General features: G+C 39.5%; 1 protein-coding gene across 2 annotated transcripts in view; it reads left to right on the top strand.

Annotated features, from left to right (window-relative positions):
• The window catches only part of LOC149309469 (contactin-associated protein-like 2), a 1,389,887-nt gene that overhangs the window by 1,151,630 nt on the left and 218,647 nt on the right, over positions 1 to 19,610 (top strand). For both annotated transcript variants that reach the window (XM_089532517.1, XM_089532516.1), the window contains one exon: positions 2,677 to 2,833. In XM_089532517.1, coding sequence (XP_089388643.1) covers positions 2,677 to 2,833 — 157 coding nt within the window. The remainder of the gene's footprint in view (positions 1 to 2,676; positions 2,834 to 19,610) is intronic.

The raw sequence follows: 19,610 nt of genomic DNA, 5'->3' as shown, positions 1-19,610 counted from the left end.
ACTGGTCTGGCTATGTGACAAATGTTGCTGTCCTTGAGCAAGCAGGGATCACTAGCATTGAGGCTAAGCTATTGAGGACACAGCTGCGCTGGGCAGGACATGTTTCTATGATGAAGGACCATCGCCTTCCAAAAATAGTATTCTACGGTGAACTTGCCACAGATCAATGTAAGAGGGGCGCTCCAAAGAAGAGATACAAGGACTCCCTGAAACAACATCTCAGGCTTGGCCAAATTGATCACCAACAATGGTCCGCCCTGGCCTCGCATCTGGGAGGCATGGAGACGCATTATCTATGATGCTGCATCCTTTTTTGAAAGCTCACACCGAACGAGTCTCAAAGAGAAACAACAACACAGAAAGAACCACAACTTGGAAACATCACCCAAGGAGACATTCTACTGTGCTTTCTGCAAACGGACTTGTTTATCTCGGATTGGTCTTTTTAGTCATCAGCGCGCTTGTAGAAAGCGCGGGATGAGTCCTTCCTGAATCTTCGTTCGTGAAGAAAAGCCAGAGAGAGAGATATTTAATGGGACTTGAGCATACACAGATTTTGTTATACATGGGGCATCTTGGAACCAAATCCCCGTATAACAAGGGTCCACTGTACAATATCCCAATTATTCCTTCCCTCCCCTAAAACTCAGTGCTTCCATAAGCTTATTAAAAAGCTGTAAACTTGCAGCTTCTTGGCTTTTTTTTTAATCAGTTGCAAATAAAATGAAGGGATGAGACCTTTGACATGACAATTTGATGGGCAGGATTGGGTATTTTGCATTGGCTAAGCAGGCATTGAGACTTGGTGTCACCAAAGCATCTTACTAGAGGGTTATCTTGCCTTTTTCCTGTTGCTTTGTTATGAGATGAGAAAGGCAGATGCCTGGCAAAGGAGAAATGATGTTATTTGCTTAATGGATGTATAGAAACCATTTCTAAAGTAATGCTACAATTTATTTATTTGTTGGTAGGCTGGTTTTATATCCCTTTTTTCTCCTGATATAGGGCCTCAAGACTGTTATAAACCTATGTGTGCTGTTTTGTGTAGAGGAGACCCCAATGGCCATCCAGTCCAACCCCTTTCTGCCATGCAGAGATACATAGAATTCTAGAGGTGGAAGGGATACCTGGCGTCATCCAGTCCAACCCTCTTCTGCCATTCAGTAATAGATAAGATCCTAGAATTCGAAGGGACCACAAGGATCATCCTGTTAAACCCCTTTTCTGAGGGTTCGAAAAATTTATCAACAATCTCTGAGAGGGAGGGACAAATAGCTTTACAAATCTAAATGTTTATAAAAGAGGGATTTTGATGGAAAGGCAAACAGAGACTTATAATAATACTGACTGTTTAATTTCTTTTCAGAAGATTTATCACAAAGCATTAAAATCAATAAAATGGATTTTTCACAGAAATATCTCCCCTGATATCTCAAGAGTGCAGCTTTCCAATTTCCAATACAAGGTTTTCATCAATAGTTGGTAAAATGTGTAACATCTTCTCACCTGCAGAAAACTTGCAACAGTTCCTAGGAGACCCCATGATTCCAAACTCATCAGTCCTGAATTAGACTAATATCTAGCTGGTTTTCACTGACCTTTGACAGCTGCAAGTTATGTCTGCTTAAGCCATGTGGGCGACATGCAAGCTCTTATTGTAACCTATATAAAACTATAGACTGGCATTAAACATAGAACAAGGAATACTTAACCTTAATGATTTAGATGGGCCCAATAAACCTAACATTGTGTGGTATTCTTTGTATTTGGTTGTATTGCCCACCAATATAGCTTTTAATTAAAGCATTGTGCAGCTTAGAAAGCATGAAAAGAATTGCAATGAAATTCATCATACTAAAACAAAACAAAAATTTCAATTCAGCACTGTTGCCTTAAATATCTGGAGATGTAAAGAACTGCATCTATTCCACATTCTATCATGACCTTTTGAGAATGGCAGCTTCTTCATTCTTGGTAGCCACAGATCAGGTGTTATGTTGTGGGATCAAAAAGTGTTCTTTTTTTTAACCCTTTTGTCCAAAGGATACCAAAAAGACTTTGATTAGTGCTTCTCAATTCCCTGTATGACAGTCAGCTTCCTAGGTTCATTGTTTCCCATGCTTCAGTACCTCAGTTTCAATATGTAAATTTCTATTTTAATCGTCTGTCAAACATATTGACCCTGTATTATTTTAATTTTGTTCAAAATGAACAGCTCATCCTCCCCCCCCCCCACCCTCAGTTTTTCCTCCAAACCCTAGCTGCCCTTTTGCATGTCTTCTCCTTTATTATATTGCTCCTTTTAGCAAACGATTCTTGTGAACAGGTACTTGCACTTTTTATTATTTATGAACTTGTTTTATGACAGGGCTAGAGAAGTCCCAGGTGCAACAACCTGGTTTGTTGTTGTTTCCATGTTTCACATCAGGGCTAGTTCCTAAGACATTGATTGCTTATGAATTAGTAATACTGTCTGGCTGTTGTCACAGATACAATGATTTCTTAATGATTCTATCTGTGCGTCTGTAATAGAATTTACTATCATGTTTTATCAATGCAGTTCTTTTCCAGATAAGCTCCTGAGATTCAATCCACATATAACTTTCATTCTTTAGAATCACTGAACTCTGCTGCTTTAAATACAACTAATTTTTGTATATTTTTTTTTCTTTACAGAGGGTAATCCATATACCTGGTGGATTGGACGTGCCAATGAAAAGCACTATTACTGGGGTGGCTCTGGACCTGGCATTCAGAAATGTGCCTGTGGCATCGAACGTAACTGCACTGATTCCAGATACTATTGCAACTGTGATGCTGATTCTAAACAAGAGTAAGTCCAATGTGAAGTCGAAGGCTTTCATGGCTGGCATCCATAGTTTTTTGTGGATTTTAAAGTAAACAAAGTTTGTCTACCAGTCCACATCCTATCATACAAGTGCAAATGAAAACCAGCCAGAGTCAGGTGTTTTCCCAGCAGACAATAGATCACTAATTAAATAGACACCCTGAGGCCTTGCCATTCAATAACAAATCAACACACAGATTAACATGTAAACCACCTCCTCTTGGCCAAGGGTCACACAGAATATATTCCTCACTCACTTCAATGCCAGCATTCTCAAGAAGCCAGCCACAGATGCTGGAGAAACATCAGGAATAAACTCTTCCAGAACACAGCCACATATCCCAAAAACCCACAAAAAAACTAAGAGTAAGTCCATTTTTAAATCCAGGAAACATATTCAGGGGTAGCTATGTTGGACATGTAGCAAAATACAACAAAATTCAAAATCCACATGCAGCGATAACTTTATTGGTCCAACTCCAAAGCATAAAATACATTACCTAAGGCGTGGTACAGAGTGCCAAAAAGAGGCGCTTCCCTGGCACCTCTCTTTGCTCCGCAGAAGCGCCTCAGTAACCAAATTGCACAGCGCTGTTGCTGAGCAAAAAAGGAGTGCCCGGAAGCAGCTCCTTTTTGCGGCGGCGCTGCAATGCCGCAAAGCACCAGAGCCGGCATGTTAATGTCGCAACTGCGCCACCCCATCTGGAAGCAGCGTGGCTGTAGCGCCACCATTACACACCCTGTCTGGTGGGCGTACTGCAGCTGCAGCGCCCTTGTCACATGCAAGAGTGTGGGAGCTCCGCCCACCAGGCAACCCTCGCACGTGATGAGGGCACCGCAAAGGCCCATCTGTTCTGGGCCTAAGTTTTCAAAACTTCACTGGTTTCTTCATCCAGCAAAAATGTAGCGATGTAAGGTTCATTAATTACAATTTGGTAAGCATACAGACTTTTGTTTTCTCACCCCCTTTAATTTTTTTTAAACAAGCCAAGAAATGTAGCACCACCTTGGAGTAGGCAAAAATATTCAGATGGTCCATTTGCAAATAAACTGACCAGACAAAAGAATGTCCATTTGAAATTCTTTCTGAATGGTTTTATGGCCTCAGTATTAAGCTGGGCACTTAAGCAGCAGAGGTGCAATTCACACTCCCTCCTTTGTTGTTGTTGCTTCTGTGTGCTTTCAAGTCATTTCTGACGTATGGCAACCCTAAGGCAAACCTATCACAGAGTTTTCTTGGCAAGATTTGTTCAGAGGGGTTTGACTTTGCCTTCCACTGAGGATAATAAGAGAGTGTGACTTGGCCATGGTGAATCAGTGGGTTTCTGACCCAGTAGTCTAGACTGATGCTTTTTAAGGCCATCTTAGATCATACAATCCAGTGGATGCAGAAATTGCAAAGTGTGTGTGTCTTTGCGTTCAAGTAGCACAGCATCCATGATCCAGAGGAAGAAGAGTGCTTCATCAATAGATCATTTTGGTTGAAATGCAACACAAAGGAGCTGAAACAGAAAACTGATCCCAGCTTGTCTTTACTATATTCTTAAAAACTACACCTCCGCATAAAAGATAACTTCTCCCTCCTTTGTGTAACATTTTGTGTTTTAGGGTTGACAAATTTGAATCCAGTCATTGGCAAAAACAACAACACAGAATTTCAGCTTCTCATTGTCACCTTTATTTATTACAGAGGTAGGCAACCTGCGGCCCGCGGGCCGGATGCAGCCCGGCAAGGCCTTGAGACCGGCCCCCGCCCGGTCCTGCCGCCGATTGCCGCCAGAGCCTTTGGCCTCTCGCGTGAGGGCGTGGGGCCTTTGGCCTATCAGGAGGAGGTGGGCAAGGGGGGACAAGCGGCAGGCAAGGGGGGCAATTGTCTATAGAAGCCTCCGAAACATGCATTTATATTAACTTTTTTTTTAAAAATCAGCAAAATTTTTTGCGTGTCATCCATTTTGTAAAAAAAGTGTCCTCCATTTGAAATTTTTGTCTTACATTTGTCCCAATTTATTTATTTAATTATTTTTTTAAAAAATTACTTAATTATTTATTTTTTGGCTTCGGCCCCCCAGTTGTCTGAGGGACAGCAACCCAGCCCCCAGCTCAAAAAGGTTGCCTACCCCTGATTTATTATGAATTAAGATGATCCCCAAAAGCACAGAAACCTACTGAGAGACCTTAGGCAGGTCATGCTCTCTTGGCCTCAGAGGAAAGCAATGGCAAGGCCCCTCTGAACAAATCTTGCCAAGAAAACCTTGTAATAGGCTTGCATTAGGGTCATCAAAAGTCAGAAATGACTTGAAGGCATGCAATAACAAAAGTCAATTGCAACCCCTGCTGTTTTACTACTCAGCTTAGTACTGGGGCAATAAAGCCATTCAGAACATCAAATTTCAAATGGAAATTCCTGCCCCCTCTCCCTCATGTAACAGACAGAAACATTTTAATATCCTCATGCTTCACCTGCATGGAGAACAGTAAATACATTTCCCACCCTTCTTCAGGGATGAGAACAATTTGATAGCTATATTCATTCCTACCAAGATGTTAAAAACCATACAGGAGGAAAAGGGTGACAGTGTTATTGTCCCAGGCCTAAACTTTGTCTCAGATGTTACTCTGTTGTCAGTTAAAATTGTACTGAGGGATTTTAATGCAGGCAGAGGAAACAGAAAACAAATTTCCATTACCAAAAGAAAAGAAACTTGCCCTGAGATCCACCTGTCCCTGGCCTGTGCAATGGTAACTGATCCATATTTAGGCAGAGAACATTGAATTTATCAATGAGTCTGTATACTACTACTTCTGGAAAAGCTTTTAGGGGCTGTATAGGTAAAGCTTGCCAATTGTAGTCCAGTGAAAGAGTTACCTTTGTTGGAGATAGAAACCTCAAATTAAGTTTCAGTATTTTGCCTCTGGCCCCATACAGATAGGCCAAAATAAAGCTGCTTCGGGTCACTTTGGAGGTATGCTGTTTAAATGATGCATGAGTCCTAGGAGTCCGGAAGCCATGCCAAAGGACTGGAGCGTGGCATTACTGTGTCTTCCAGACTTCTAGGACACACGCATCATTTAAACAGCATACCTCCAAAGTGACGCGAAGCAGCTTTATTTTGTCCTGTCTGTATGGGGGCCTCTTTCTTCTTTTAAGTTTTTTAAAGTGTATATTTTTAAGTTTTAAGCTTTTTACATTTGCAGATCACATCAAATAAGGAGGGGTAGCTAATACTCCAGAGGGCAGAATCAAAATTCAAAATGACCTTAACAGATTAGAGAACTGGGCCAGAACTAACAAAATGAATTTCAGTCTGGAGAAATGCAACGTACTATATCTAGGCAGGAAAAAAAATGAAATGTACAGATGTAGGATGGGTAGCACTTGGCTTGACAACAGTAAAAGGGTAAACGTATATCACTGAATACTATAAGATTGTCCATGTCATTGTATTTCCCATTTCTATGTATGGCTTTGAAGGCTGGGCAGTGAAGAAAGCTGATACAAAGAAAATCAACTCATTTGAAATGTGGCACTGGGGAAGAATTCTATGAATACCATGGTCTGCTAAATGCTAAAAATGGGTCTTAGAACAAATGAAAACTGAACTCTCTCTAGCAGCCAAGATAATCAAAGGGCCTGAACTGTCTGACTTTATCCCTACACGAGCTACCTATTTGTTTGAAATCGTTTTTGGTGATTTACCCCTTTTCCATTTCTTTCAACTCAGTTGAAAATTCTTCAGTCATCCATCCTAGTTTCTTGAGACACATCCAATTTTTCCTCCTCACTGAAACAGTTTAAAATTGTGCCTTCAATATCTCCCATTTGAGAAACTCCCATCTGTTCTGAACTCTCTTCTTTTTAACTATTCCTGGCCATGGGATCACACCTAGTATTTCCCTAAGTTACTAAAATCAGCCATCTTCAAGTCTTGGGTGAGTGTCTGACTAAAATGGCTGATCCCCTTGTTGCCTCTTTCACCTTTTGGACAATGGTATTGTCTGCCAGGAAAGTGAGGAATTTGTTGGACCATAAATTTTTGATTGAGTTTGACTTCCATCAAATATCAGAATAGCTGAAATCACCCATCATTACCACATCTCTCCTTTCTAAGTGTATGGTCATCTATTCAAAAAAGGAATCATTCAATTCCTCAGTTTGACTTGGGAGTCTATAGTAGACTCCCACAATAACATCCCTGTTGTTTCTTTCCCCTTTATTTTTTTTTCCAGATGCTCTCCATCTGGCTTCTAGGATTTAAGTCTTGGATCTCTTCACAGGTATAAGCTACTCCTTCTCCTTACCTGTTTGGCCTATTTCTCTTTAACAGGTTATACCAATCTCTTATTACATTTCAATCATGGGACTCATCCCACCAGGTTTCAGTAATGTCTGTTATGTCATATTTGGTTTGCTGTGCTAAGCATTCAAGTTGATCTTGCTTATTTCCCATGCTCTATGCATTAGCATAGAGACATCTGGGACATCCCCTCTAGTGGACTATAGAAGGTTTTTTCCCTCCCTCCATGGCTCCCTTCCCCCTGCTCCTTCCCCCTCCTCCTCCTCCTTCACTCCGATGCTGCCCTCCATGGCACCCTTCCTCCTCCTCCTGCTTCTTCGCCCCAGTCCTGCCCTCCATGGCACCCTTCCTCCAGCTGCTTCCTCCTCCTCCTCCTCCTTCACCCCAATGAAGGGGAGGCATGTTCCGCCTTCTTCCCTCCCTCTGACCTAATCCCTCCCCTGAATGTGATCCATTCATGACTGGGGCGAAGTTCATATTTGCTGGGACCTGGTTTTTCTCAAAAGATACAGGAAATACTCCTCTTTCAAAAGACCCACGCCAAGGGGCATTTGCCCTTGAACGGATGGCTTGTGGAAGAATCGGGGCCAATATGAACTTTCCATGGTTAATCCGGTTTCTAAACCGGGGTAAAAGGTAGTCTGAATGGCCCCAATGACTCTTAGATTGTCTTGGGAAATAGAAAGCAATTGAGTTGCATACATGAAACAAAGCCAATTATATTTAGACATTTACCTCCCTTTCAAGTCTAGATAGGATTGCCTGGCATCTTTGGAAACTGCACAATACCTTACAATGTGTGTGTGTGTGGAGGGGTACCAGTCTGAGCTAATTTGACAAGGTTTCCATTCACTGGAGATAAACAATACAGTTAAGCACCGATTGCTCTCCTGAACACATCAATGGGAATGTTTCCTTCCTAGTCAGCAGGAGTGAAAGAAATTCCAATTTGTACTTTAAAATGAGGCTTGATTTCTCCAGAATAGACAAGGATCTAGACTCTCTTGCCTTAACCTTCCAGCATGCCTTTTTAAAATATATGCATATTCTGGCAAGAAGCAGCTCCCTGCCTCAGCAACTACCAATTTGTATTTATTGAACATGACTCTGACAGATGGCTGTATGCTGCCTCCGTGTGGATGTTTACTGCCTCTGTGTTCAGAATGAGGCAGTATAGCTTAGAATAGTAGGTGCTAGGAACAAAACAAATAGCCTTTCAAGCCTTTTAGCCTATTTAATCCAATATTATTCTGGGTGAAGGATATATTGATTGCATTAGACTGTGTGCATACTTTAAACACAAAACATTACATCACTCTCTAATTTCAATTTAAGAGGTATTTTCATACTAAAGATCTAAGTTTATTTTCAAAGAGACATATTTTTTGTGCATGAAAGATTTGGTTCCATCATTAATTTTGTGTCACTGCTTTGATCTTCAGTGATTATATAAATGTGTGATTATAACTTTTAAAGGTTCAGTAATGAGACATATTTCTTGCTTTTATTAGCATTTTTCTTTGTTGTAATCATTCTGTTAATACTTGGATCAATAGTGGCACACTGACTGTTAGAATTTAAAAAAAAATATTCATTGCATTATTAATGATGGCTGAAGTGCAGGAAACCACACAATTCATCTGAGATAAAACAGATAATTAAGTATATGGATTAACTGAAAGTGAGGGTGAATGAGAGAGGCTTTTTCACAGATGGGTTTAAAATGATGAAAAATGAATTTTAAAAAAGATGCTGAGGTGTAACAAGCATAGAAAGTGCTGGGTTAATAGGCTGAAAGGTACCATCCTAGGTAACGTACCTCAGAGAAAGTCAATGCTTGGAAGGTCAGTTGCAGCTTTAGAACAAGATGGATCTCTAAAATGATGTAAAGTTGACAAGCAATATAGAAGATATTTACAATGACTGAGGTATCTTTCTTAGGCTACTCTTGGTCTTCATTCTAGCTGCTGATCAGGTCCATATCTAGTTCTCTTCAACAACACTATATCATGCAATATTTGCAGATTATATATTGGGCTGATGAGTGATTTAATTAAACATATTGATGACCCTATCTCAACATAGTTAAAAACCAAAAAGCTTTTTGCTTGCTCGTACAACCTCTTACTTCAACCCTTCATAGTATAAGCAAACCAACTAGAAAGTCTTCAATTAATCACATTTTCCTCTGTCATCCAAACTACGAAATCATGATTATCAGTTTCAGAACAAGCCAGAATATTAAACATAAAATTTAAAATATGTTTTTCATTTTTGTATGCCCTTTTCAAATGTACACATCTTGGTATGCTTCCTTTACTGAAATATAAACTGCACAGCAGACTTAAGAAAAATACAGTTTTTAAGATCTAAATGCACTCAGGTCCATATTTAGTATCAAAAAGTGTGAATTTCATTGCTCATTGAAATGCAAACTGAACACATTTCTCACCTATCCTTAAACAGAGATAACTTCAGGCTAGCATATTCCCACACGATCTCATTTGTATAATGAGATCAAAAGCTGAGTTCTAATTTGAGTTATATTTTGCTGAAATTAAGCCTCTGAAGCCTGAATAGTATTGTTGTTTTTGTTGTTTTTATATCCATTTATATTCCACTTTCCCCAAAAAATGGGACTCAATTTTTACAAATTATAGTGGTAGCAATGTACTAAGAGTGTCTGCTAAAGTGGAATACAGAAAGGTTTGTATAATACTAAGAGCATAGACATGGGCCAATTCCAAGCAAGAAGCCAACTACGTGTGAACAAAATGATAAATGGAGAAACAGATAAAACAGAACATAAACAAATGACTTGTGAAAAACCTGACTAGAGCGGTTTACTAGTATCAAATGGCTAACGCAATTTGATGCTTCCAGCCAAGAACCACTGGTCTCCAAGTATCTCTGGAAAGACCAGTGAGTATCTTTGATCTGTTTTGAGGAGAACAAATGTTTATATAAATAAATTAACATTTTTTAAATAAGCAGAGGTTAATAAAATGTGGTCTCTGATTGGACAACTGGGGGGAATGATACCTTTTATTCCAAGTCTCAAATCTATATCTTGAAGTCTGAAGTCATGACTCAAGTCCTTGCGAAATACTTTCAAGTCTCAAGTCAAGTCTCAAGTCTAGGTGCCAACTTCAACAGAAAAAAAAGGAGGTGGTAGTGTGGTTTTGGGGGATATGAGGTGGAAGGATCCTTCTAAAGCTTTTCAAAAACTTTAGAAGGCTCCCCTCATGTGCAGCGGGGATAGGCTGATGAGTAGACCTCAAGCCCCATTTCAGACAAATAGATAGATGTCCATAGATGTGATGGATGCTGCAGTAATCAGGTTGCAGAGCCCATGGAAAATGGCTGTTTTCCATTAATGCCTGTGTGTTTCCCCCACAGATGGTATATGGATTAGGACAACCTAATATTTTATAAGATGTATGATGCTTTACCTTAAATGTAATGCAATGAATTCAGTGTGCCTAGACACTCAAAAATTTATGATCCCGTGTGTGTGTGTGTGTGTGTGTGTGTAATTCTATATAATAATATAGCTTAAAAGAATAACAGAGATTCTGCTCATTCTCTCATAATATGTATCCCAGGATCCCAGTATTTAAGAATACTTAAGGAGAGTATTCATGTTAACTCTACCTGTTTGGACTTTACTCTGGTCACAAGTTGTGAGGCCAGGCAACAAGAAGTTGATGAGAGGGATCTCCCAGTTTAGCTGACAAATGGCAAAGAACGCTAGGTTTTAAAGATGGGGTGGGAAACCATTCTTGTTTCACCTCTATCTACCAACACAAATGTGCCCATTACTGTATAGGAATTGGTTCTCATTCTGTAGTATACACATCAAAAGGCAGCATGTGTGATGGTGTGCATTTTTTTATTGCACCTCTCTAGCCTTCAGTTGTGACAAGTGCATTGGTTTTCTAATGATATGTTCTCGTTTTCTCTGTCTTACTTGTTTTCCCCTTGAAGCTTGTTCACAGTACGTATAATAGTAGAGCAATCAGTATTAATGATTAAAATCATATTTGGTTCATTTTACATATTAGTACTGTGGCAATACTAAGCCACAATACTGTAGTTACTTAGGTATATTTTTAATAATAATTTTATTGGTGCATTAACTTATTTGACAATTACAATATTAGTGAACATACTAAAAAGAAACAATGAAATGAAAGAAGAAAAACAAAACAAAACAAACACAAATAGAAAAAAACCTCAAAAACACATGCAATACTACAACCCCACCCACCCACCACCTATAGTAAACATATAGTTTATATGAACATGAAATTATTGAGCTACCAAGTCATATAGATTGCAGTTGAATATATCTATTACTTTATCATGTCCCTCACAAAAGAAACAATTAAATATGTCCAAAAGATAAGTAAATAATGCTTACATATTGAATTCTAATATCACTATATCCCCTCATAATTTTTTCATAAAATCCTTAAAAGGTTTTCAGATACTCAAAAATTCATTTATATAATTGCCTTTAATAAAAATTGGCCAGTTTTTCAAGTTTTGCCGTCTGTTATCTTACCCAGCCATTCTGAAATATTCAAGTTTTCTTCTTTTTTCCAATTTTTAACATATACCAATCGTGCATCTGTAACCATATAATATATTAATGTTTTATGTCTTCTTTCCTCTTTATTCTCATAGTCAATCACATTCAATAAATATAATTCAGATCTATAGGCTATGTCCTCTCCCAAGATCTTTTGTATAGTAGAGTTAATTTTTACCCAGTATATCCTTGCTTTACTATAGGTCCACCAAAGGTGAAAAAACATTCCCACCTCCTAGTAGCACTTCCAACATTTATTATTCCTCTCTTTATACATTTGTGCTAGTTTATCAGGTGTTAAATACCACCTGAAAAACATTTTATATTAATTTTCTATAAGAGCATAACTACAAGTAAATTTCAATTCCCTTGTCAACATCCTTTCCCATTTATTCATATGAATATTATTTCCTTTATTCTGTGCCCATTGCACCATACATTCCCTAACTTGTTCTTTTTCTGTGATAAATCTTAATAACATTTTGTACAGCTTTGATATGGTGTGATTTTCTCCTGGCTTAAATATTTTCTCTAATTTTTTGTTCAAAACTAAACTCTACCACATCAACCTTAAATATCTCCTTTAATTGGTTATAATTCAGCCACAGTATTTTAAACCCCTTTCCTTCTAATTCACTTAACTTAGAGTCATAGAATCATAGAATCATAGAATCGTAGAGTTGGAAGAGACCACTAGGGCCATCCAGTCCAACCCCCTGCCATGCAGGAAATCCAGATCAAAGCATCCCTGACAGATGGCCATCCAGCCTCTGTTTAAAGACCTCCAAGGAAGGAGACTCTATCACCTTCCAAGGAAGTGCATTCCACTGTCGAACAGCCCTTACTGTCAGGAAGTTCCTCCTAATGTTCAGGTGGAATCTCTTTTCCTGTAGCTTGCATCCATTGTTCCGGGTCCTGTTCTCTGGAGCAGCAGAAAACAAGCTTGCTCCCTCCTCAATATGACATCCTTTCAAATATTTAAACAGGGCTATCATATCACCTCTTAACCTTCTTTTCTCCAGGCTAAACATCCCCAGCTCCCTAAGTCGTTCCTCATAGGGCATGGTCTCCAGACCCTTCACCATTTTTGTCGCCCTCCTTTGGACACGCTCCAGTTTCTCAATGTCCTTTTTGAATTGTGGCGCCCAGAACTGGACACAGTATTCTAGGTGGGGCCTGACCAAAGCCGAATACAGTGGCACTATTACTTCTCTTGATCTAGACACTATACTTCTATTGATGCAGCCTAAAATAGCATTGGCCTTTTTAGCTGCCGCATCACACTGTTCACTCATGTTCAACTTGTGGTCTACTTGGACTCCTAGATCCCTTTCACACTTTTTAATACCTCATCCATTCTGATTGTTTTCTAAAGCTAACCTCTACCTTCTCTTTCCTTCTGCTTTCACTCTTCAGCTCCTCTTTTCCTTTTTGTTTCTTCTGAGAAAAGGGTCAGGGGAATAATAATAATAATAATAATAATAATAATAATAATAATAGAAACAACCAAAAATTCAAAAAAAACCTGAAAATTCAAAAAATGCAAATGATGGAAAACACGGGAAATTGAGAGAAAAATTATTAATCATATTTTGGAGGGGAAGACCCTCCCCCCCCCAAAAAAAAAAAGGGCAAAAAGAAAGCCCTTTTCTTCACCAAATGGAAAAAGGGTTGGTTAGAGAGTCTGATATTATTGTGTGGTTTGGTTGGAGGGGTCTTGGGGGGCAGAGAGGGGGTCTCCTTTTTGGATCCATCTGCTATGGTATTATGTTAGTGTATGAAATGTTAATATCTAAATAGTTGGTGCCATGCAGCTGCTGGTTGATCTCAGGATTTGGGAATGTGAGGGAGGAGGTGAAAATGGGTACTCAAGGCTGGCTAGTCTGAGAATTGAATGTGTGTTTGGGAGGAGTGATAATAGTGAAACTGATGGGAGATCTTCAGTTTGAACAAAAAATGTCTTCCTGTGCTGATCTATCTTAATAAACTCTTTCTGGTTCATCCATGAAGTCTGGTTATTGAGTCAAAATAATGACAGGACATCACATAAGCAATGAAACTGAAACCATAGTTCATTCACTGCCTACTTCATGTGCTATCCTGGTCATCATTACATTGTGAAGATAGGCATATGATGTATTGAATATTAAACTGTGAAGTTATTTTTGTTATGAAATAATTTGATGCACAGCACAAACCTCTGAAATGAAGCAATAGAACATAAAAGTTGGCTTTTTCATATTAGTTAGAGAGCTATTATTTGAAAAAGAACTCTTCTCATTTATGCTAATTTTGGGAGTTCCTTTTTAGTCACAGATACTTGGCTTCATTCAGTTTCTGTCTCACACTAAGTAGTTGACATTGTTTACATGTGCACAGGATAGCAAGATAACAAAGCTCTGTTTGTAGTGCAAGTCACAGCACTAGAGAACTGAAGGCACAGGAGAATGAGAAACTCAGAAGACTTAAGCACCAACTTACATCAAACACCAACTTGTGAAGCTTGTTGATGGTGCAATGCCTCACATATGTCCTTTGATATTATATCCAACACATGGAATTCTCTTCCTCTAAACATTTAGTTTGCTCTCTATCTCTCTCTAGAAAGCCCTTTTTTGCCTTGTATTCTTATTTTTTCTTTTTACCACCACCTATCTCTTCTTTTTCATTATTTTGTTTGTATTTCTCGCACTTCCAGGATATGAAAGCTCCCTCCAAAGCTAATGAAAGTTGCCATCAAACAACATTTGAAAAGCCACATGATTCCCACCCTTGATCTAGTCACATAGTTTTCAAAGGATATGGTGATGAGTCTTCTCAATTGGATGCAATTGCTTTCTTAAAGAGTTGTGAGCTCTTGGCTATTTTTGTATCAGTGGCATGGCTAAGAGCCAGGAAGTTCTCCCCACCATTAGCTATTTGCATCCAAACAGTTGTGAGTTGACAGTTGTTGTTGTTGTTGTTGTTGTTGTTGTTATCTTATACCCCACCTTTCTCCCAATATAGGGACTGAAGGCAGTGAACAAGTAAAAAAACAATACAATTTAAAAATAGTACAACAATATTAAAATACATAAATATAAAATTTAAAAAACAATTAAACAATTTTAAGGATTAAAACAGTTATAAATTAAAATATAATATATTAAAATACAAAATGTGTAAAATGTGTAAAGCCCAGCATTAAAAACCCAGTCCTTCTCAGCTTAATAGGCCTGACTGCACAGGAATGTCTTTAACTGGCATCAGAAGGATAGTAAGGATGGCGCAATCCTGGCCTCTCTAGGGAGGGAGTTCCAAAGCTTGGGAGCAGCCACTGAGAAGGCCCTCTTTCTTGTTCCCACCAAACACACCTGAGAGGGTGGTGGGACAGAGAGAAAGGCCTCTCCAGATGATTTCAATATTTTGATGGGCTCATATAGGGAGATAACAGTTCTTCACATAGCTTGGACTCAAGTTATTGTGCCTGGAAATGGACTGGCAGCCAATGGAGCTGTTGCAACAAGGGAGTTGTGTGCTCTCTGTAGCCAGCTCTAGTTAACATCCTGGCTGCAACTCTATGCAATTCTTGTGTGCCAGCTGAAGTTTCCGAGCATTTTTCAAAGGCAGCCCCACATAGAATGCATTACATCCAGACAGGATGTAATCAAGACATGTACCACCGTGGCCAGATCTGACTTCTCAGGGCACGGGCACAGCTGGCACACAAGCTTTAGCTGTGTGAAAGCACTCCTGGTCACCGCTTATATATGGGCTTCCAGACTCAGTGCTGAATCCAAAAATACCCCCAAACTATGAACCTGAGTTTTCAGGGGAAGTGTAACCCTATCTAACACAGGCTGAATCCCTATTCCTGGATTTGTCTTTCAACTTCTGTCTTGTCTGGATTAAGCTTCCATTTGTTTGCCCTCATCCAGTCCATTACAGCAGCCGGACACTGGTTTAGGACAGAAACAGCTTCCTTGGAATTAAGTGGAAAGGAGTGATAGAGCTGGGTATCATCAGCGTACAGGTGACATCTTACTCCAAAATACCGGGTGACCTCTCCCAGTGGTTTCATGTCGATGTTAAAAAGCATAGGGGACAGGACTGACCCCTGAGGGATTCCAATGGCCAAGGAGTTAAACAGGTATCCCCCAGCGCCTTTCCAAGAAAGAATGGAACCACTGTAGAAGAGTGCCTCCAAGCCCCATCCGAGAGAGGCGACTCAGAAGGATACTATGGTTGATGGTATCGAAAGCCACTGAGAAGTCCAGTAGAACCAAAAGGGACATACTCCCCCTGTCCATTTCCCTGCGTAGGTCATCCACAGAAACAGAGCTCCTTTTCACACCGCTAGTAAGGTGCAATAAGTGCCCTCCAGTGGCATGGTGAAATGTCCTGTGTGACGCACCATTTGGATGCATTGCACATGACACGTCATGGATGAGCGGCCCATGTGGGCGGGGCTGCGCAATCATGATGGCGCCCACACACACTAGGGTTCGGGAGCATGTAGATACTGCACACTCCCGAACCCTAGTATCGGAGGCGGCATGCCACTTTTGGGCTGTCTGTCTCAGCCCTAATACAGTCGGATCCAAAGAATCTTTTTGAAAAGTCTTTTTCAAAAGAGGTATTACCACAGCCTTGCTAACAGTAATGTCAATAAATCAGTCAACAGTTCATTTTCCCTCATTATTCTGTTTTTTCAGGGAAGTGTTGTGGACATGGCACTAAATGCCTAAATCTCTTTGATCTGTTTGTAAATTAGAGACTTGGCTGGGGGAAGAGCTAGCAGCCAGTAGCTTTTCTATATAGCTGCAGTCTCAGTCTCTGGAGCTTGGTGAGAGAGCTTGGGAAACAGGTGTTTTACGTGAGTGTTTAGCAGGGAAATTTAGGGGAGAAGCCCAGAGTCCTGTTTGATCCCTCTGTGGTGGTGAAAGATGGGTGCCGCCATCTTTATACTTATTAATTACAAATACATCCTCAGTGAATCAGGCAACATACCATAGAGATGTGTAATTATGCACAACACGAGTACCAGTAGGCAGGTTATATCTTAGAACCCCATTGTATCTTCTCATTGAACTCAATAGGACTTAAATAAACTTAAGAGTTGTACTATCAGTTACTTCAAAAGAGCAAAAGTTGAGGCTTTCTTCCATTCACGCCATACATTCCATTCACACCATTCCATTCACAGCTGGATGAGGAAAAACAAACTCAGGCTGAATCCAGAGAAAACGGAGGTACTTGCCATAGGTTCCTTAGGTCCGGGGAAGGAAATTTGCCCACCACTCCTAGATGGGGTTACACTTCCCCTGAAGGATGAAGTTCGCGATTTGAGGGTACTTCTGGATCCGTCTCTACGCTTGTCATCTCAAGTAGATGTGACGGCCAGCCGTGCTTGGTATCAACTTCAGTTGATACGCCAACTGCGACCCTACCTCAACCGAAGGGACCTTGAAGCTGTAGTACACGCTCTGGTAATGTCTCGCCTTGATTTCTGTAATGCACTCTACATGGGGCTACCCTTGTATCAAGTTCGGAAGCTTCAACTAGTGCAAAATGCGGCAGCCAGGTTGGTCACTAGCTCTTCGAGATTTGACCATTTAACACCTATCTTGAAAGATTTACGCTGGCTCCCAATTAGCTTCTAGGACAGTACAAGGTGTTGGTTGTCACCTTTAAAGCCCTACATGGCTTGGGCCCTGGTTACTTACGGGAACGCATCTCCCCATACAATCTGCCCCGCACTCTTAGATCAAGTGGGAAGAATTTGTTAGAGATACCAGCATCCAAACATGTTTCCACTTCCCAAAAAGCTTTCAGTATAGCTGCCCCTAGACTACGGAACAGACTCCCAGAGGAGACTCACCTTGTTACATCCTTGGATATTTTCAAGAAGGCGGTAAAGACAGAGCTCTTCCGCCACGCATATCCCCCTGACCTCCTATGAAGACCATAGGTATGGAACAAGAGCACCTGATCCCATGATTGATTGATGATTGATGATTGATGTTTTATGTTTTCAGCTGTAGTTTTAATTGTAACTAATGTTGTAATATTATAGTGTTAACTCTGCTGTTATCCCGCCTTGATCCATCGGGAAAGGCGGGAAGATATAAATAAAAACTACTACTATTATTATTATTATTATTATACATCACAAAATCCCGTAAAGATATTTATATTTAATAATCTGTCTAGGGAACCTTAAACCTTAATACTGAAGGGTATTTTAATGCTTTAACAAAAATGTTATTTTTCAGTCTCCTTCTCTTTGAATAGCCACCCACTATATTTCAGTTTCTTGTATATTCTGATGCTCTTGGTCCATTTCTTGCATGTTCTGATTAGTTTCTTAAAGTCACACTTTTTGACCATGAGAGCACCTTCACTAATACTAGCTTAGCCTCAGATGAGGGGCAGGGAGAAGTAAGGAGTAACTCCCAAGTTACTCCAGAGAGATTATTCAGAAATCACATTAAATGGTTCATGGTACCTCTGGCCACTGTTTTAAATGCTAATGAGGAGAGGTAGAAATCTTTCAGTCCTCTAGATGTTGTTGGACTGCAAATCCCAATATTCCTCATCACTACCTATTTTGGCTAAGGTTGCTAGGATTTGTAGTCTAATGTCTGGAGGGACACACAATTCCCATCCCTGTTTTTGTGACTAGAAGCTATTGCTCATGTTCTCATCATTTTGCCTCAAAACAAAAAGGGGCCAAAGAATGGTAGTGGACAAAAGGTCACTAGGGCACATCATGCTGAGATCCCATTTTAAAGGTGGTCCAATTTTAAAATCTGATTAATGTGAATATCATAAACAGGTTCATTCTTTAACAGACATCAAAAGGGAGACCCACCAATGTCTAGGTAAGGACTGCTTTGTCACAAACTGCACTGCATTTCAACTGAATCCTACATTTTGCTATGCTATAATAGTGACATATATTTGCCCTAAGTGGTCACATTCACAATGTGTTATAAAACAGGTTGGCATAATTATCCTGTTGGATTTAGCTGCCTTTGGTTCATTCTCTCAATCTATCACTTCTGTAGTGGTTCATTTAATATTGTTTATTTCAGGGTATATCAAAGAAAAAATTATTTTGTCATATTGAGACAAAAACCATCTGCTTTCAAACATTTACTACATTTATTAAGTAAATATACAAGATTTCAAATCTCTAGTGGGCAACCAATGGCAATTTTCAGTTTTTCTGAGGTGTTAACAATGCAATACATAAGATACATATTTTCAAATCATAAAAAGTCTCAAAAACAGACCATTAAGTCTTTAACAAATGAATGAAGTAGCTTCTTGATTTCTATCAAGGTCATCTGCCTACTGGAGAAGATGCTAAAACAACAGCCTATCTGAAATGAAAATAATTCTGTAAGGCATATGTCCAAGTTTACAAGCAGACCAAGAATAACAAGTATGTGTTTCTCCCTGTGCTTTATGGTAGACTGATTTACATAAAGGGGGAAAAAACCCTGCATACTCAAAACCATGTCTCCTAATTACCTTTGTGGTATATCATTCTGTTAAACACATTTATGAATCTTGGCATATTCAATTGCCAATCATTATTTGTGAAGAATGAAGAATAAAAATGTTCACAACATAATTATTTGGTTCTTCTTTTTTTGCTCCTAATGGCATCATCTTTCTCCAAATGAAACATTTAATGCCAGTCATAGTAGCCTCCTTCCACTCCTAGCAGATATTTGAACATTTTATTTATAGCTCAATTTGTAGCAAATACTTCAAATCAGCCTTTAAGAATAATTTAAATAAGATCTTCTGAAGCAGTAACGTAGCTTAGAACTTGAAAGGGCTCTTTTATTTTTCCTAGTTACAAATAATAATAATAATAATA

The sequence above is a fragment of the Sceloporus occidentalis genome, unplaced genomic scaffold (assembly GCF_023333645.1).
Source record: "Sceloporus occidentalis isolate IW3139 unplaced genomic scaffold, rSceOcc1.0.p SCAF_7, whole genome shotgun sequence".
Taxonomy (NCBI): Eukaryota; Metazoa; Chordata; class Lepidosauria; order Squamata; family Phrynosomatidae; genus Sceloporus; species Sceloporus occidentalis.
The sequence above is the reverse complement of the archived record's forward strand: the minus strand, read 5'-3'. Positions and strand labels throughout refer to the sequence as shown.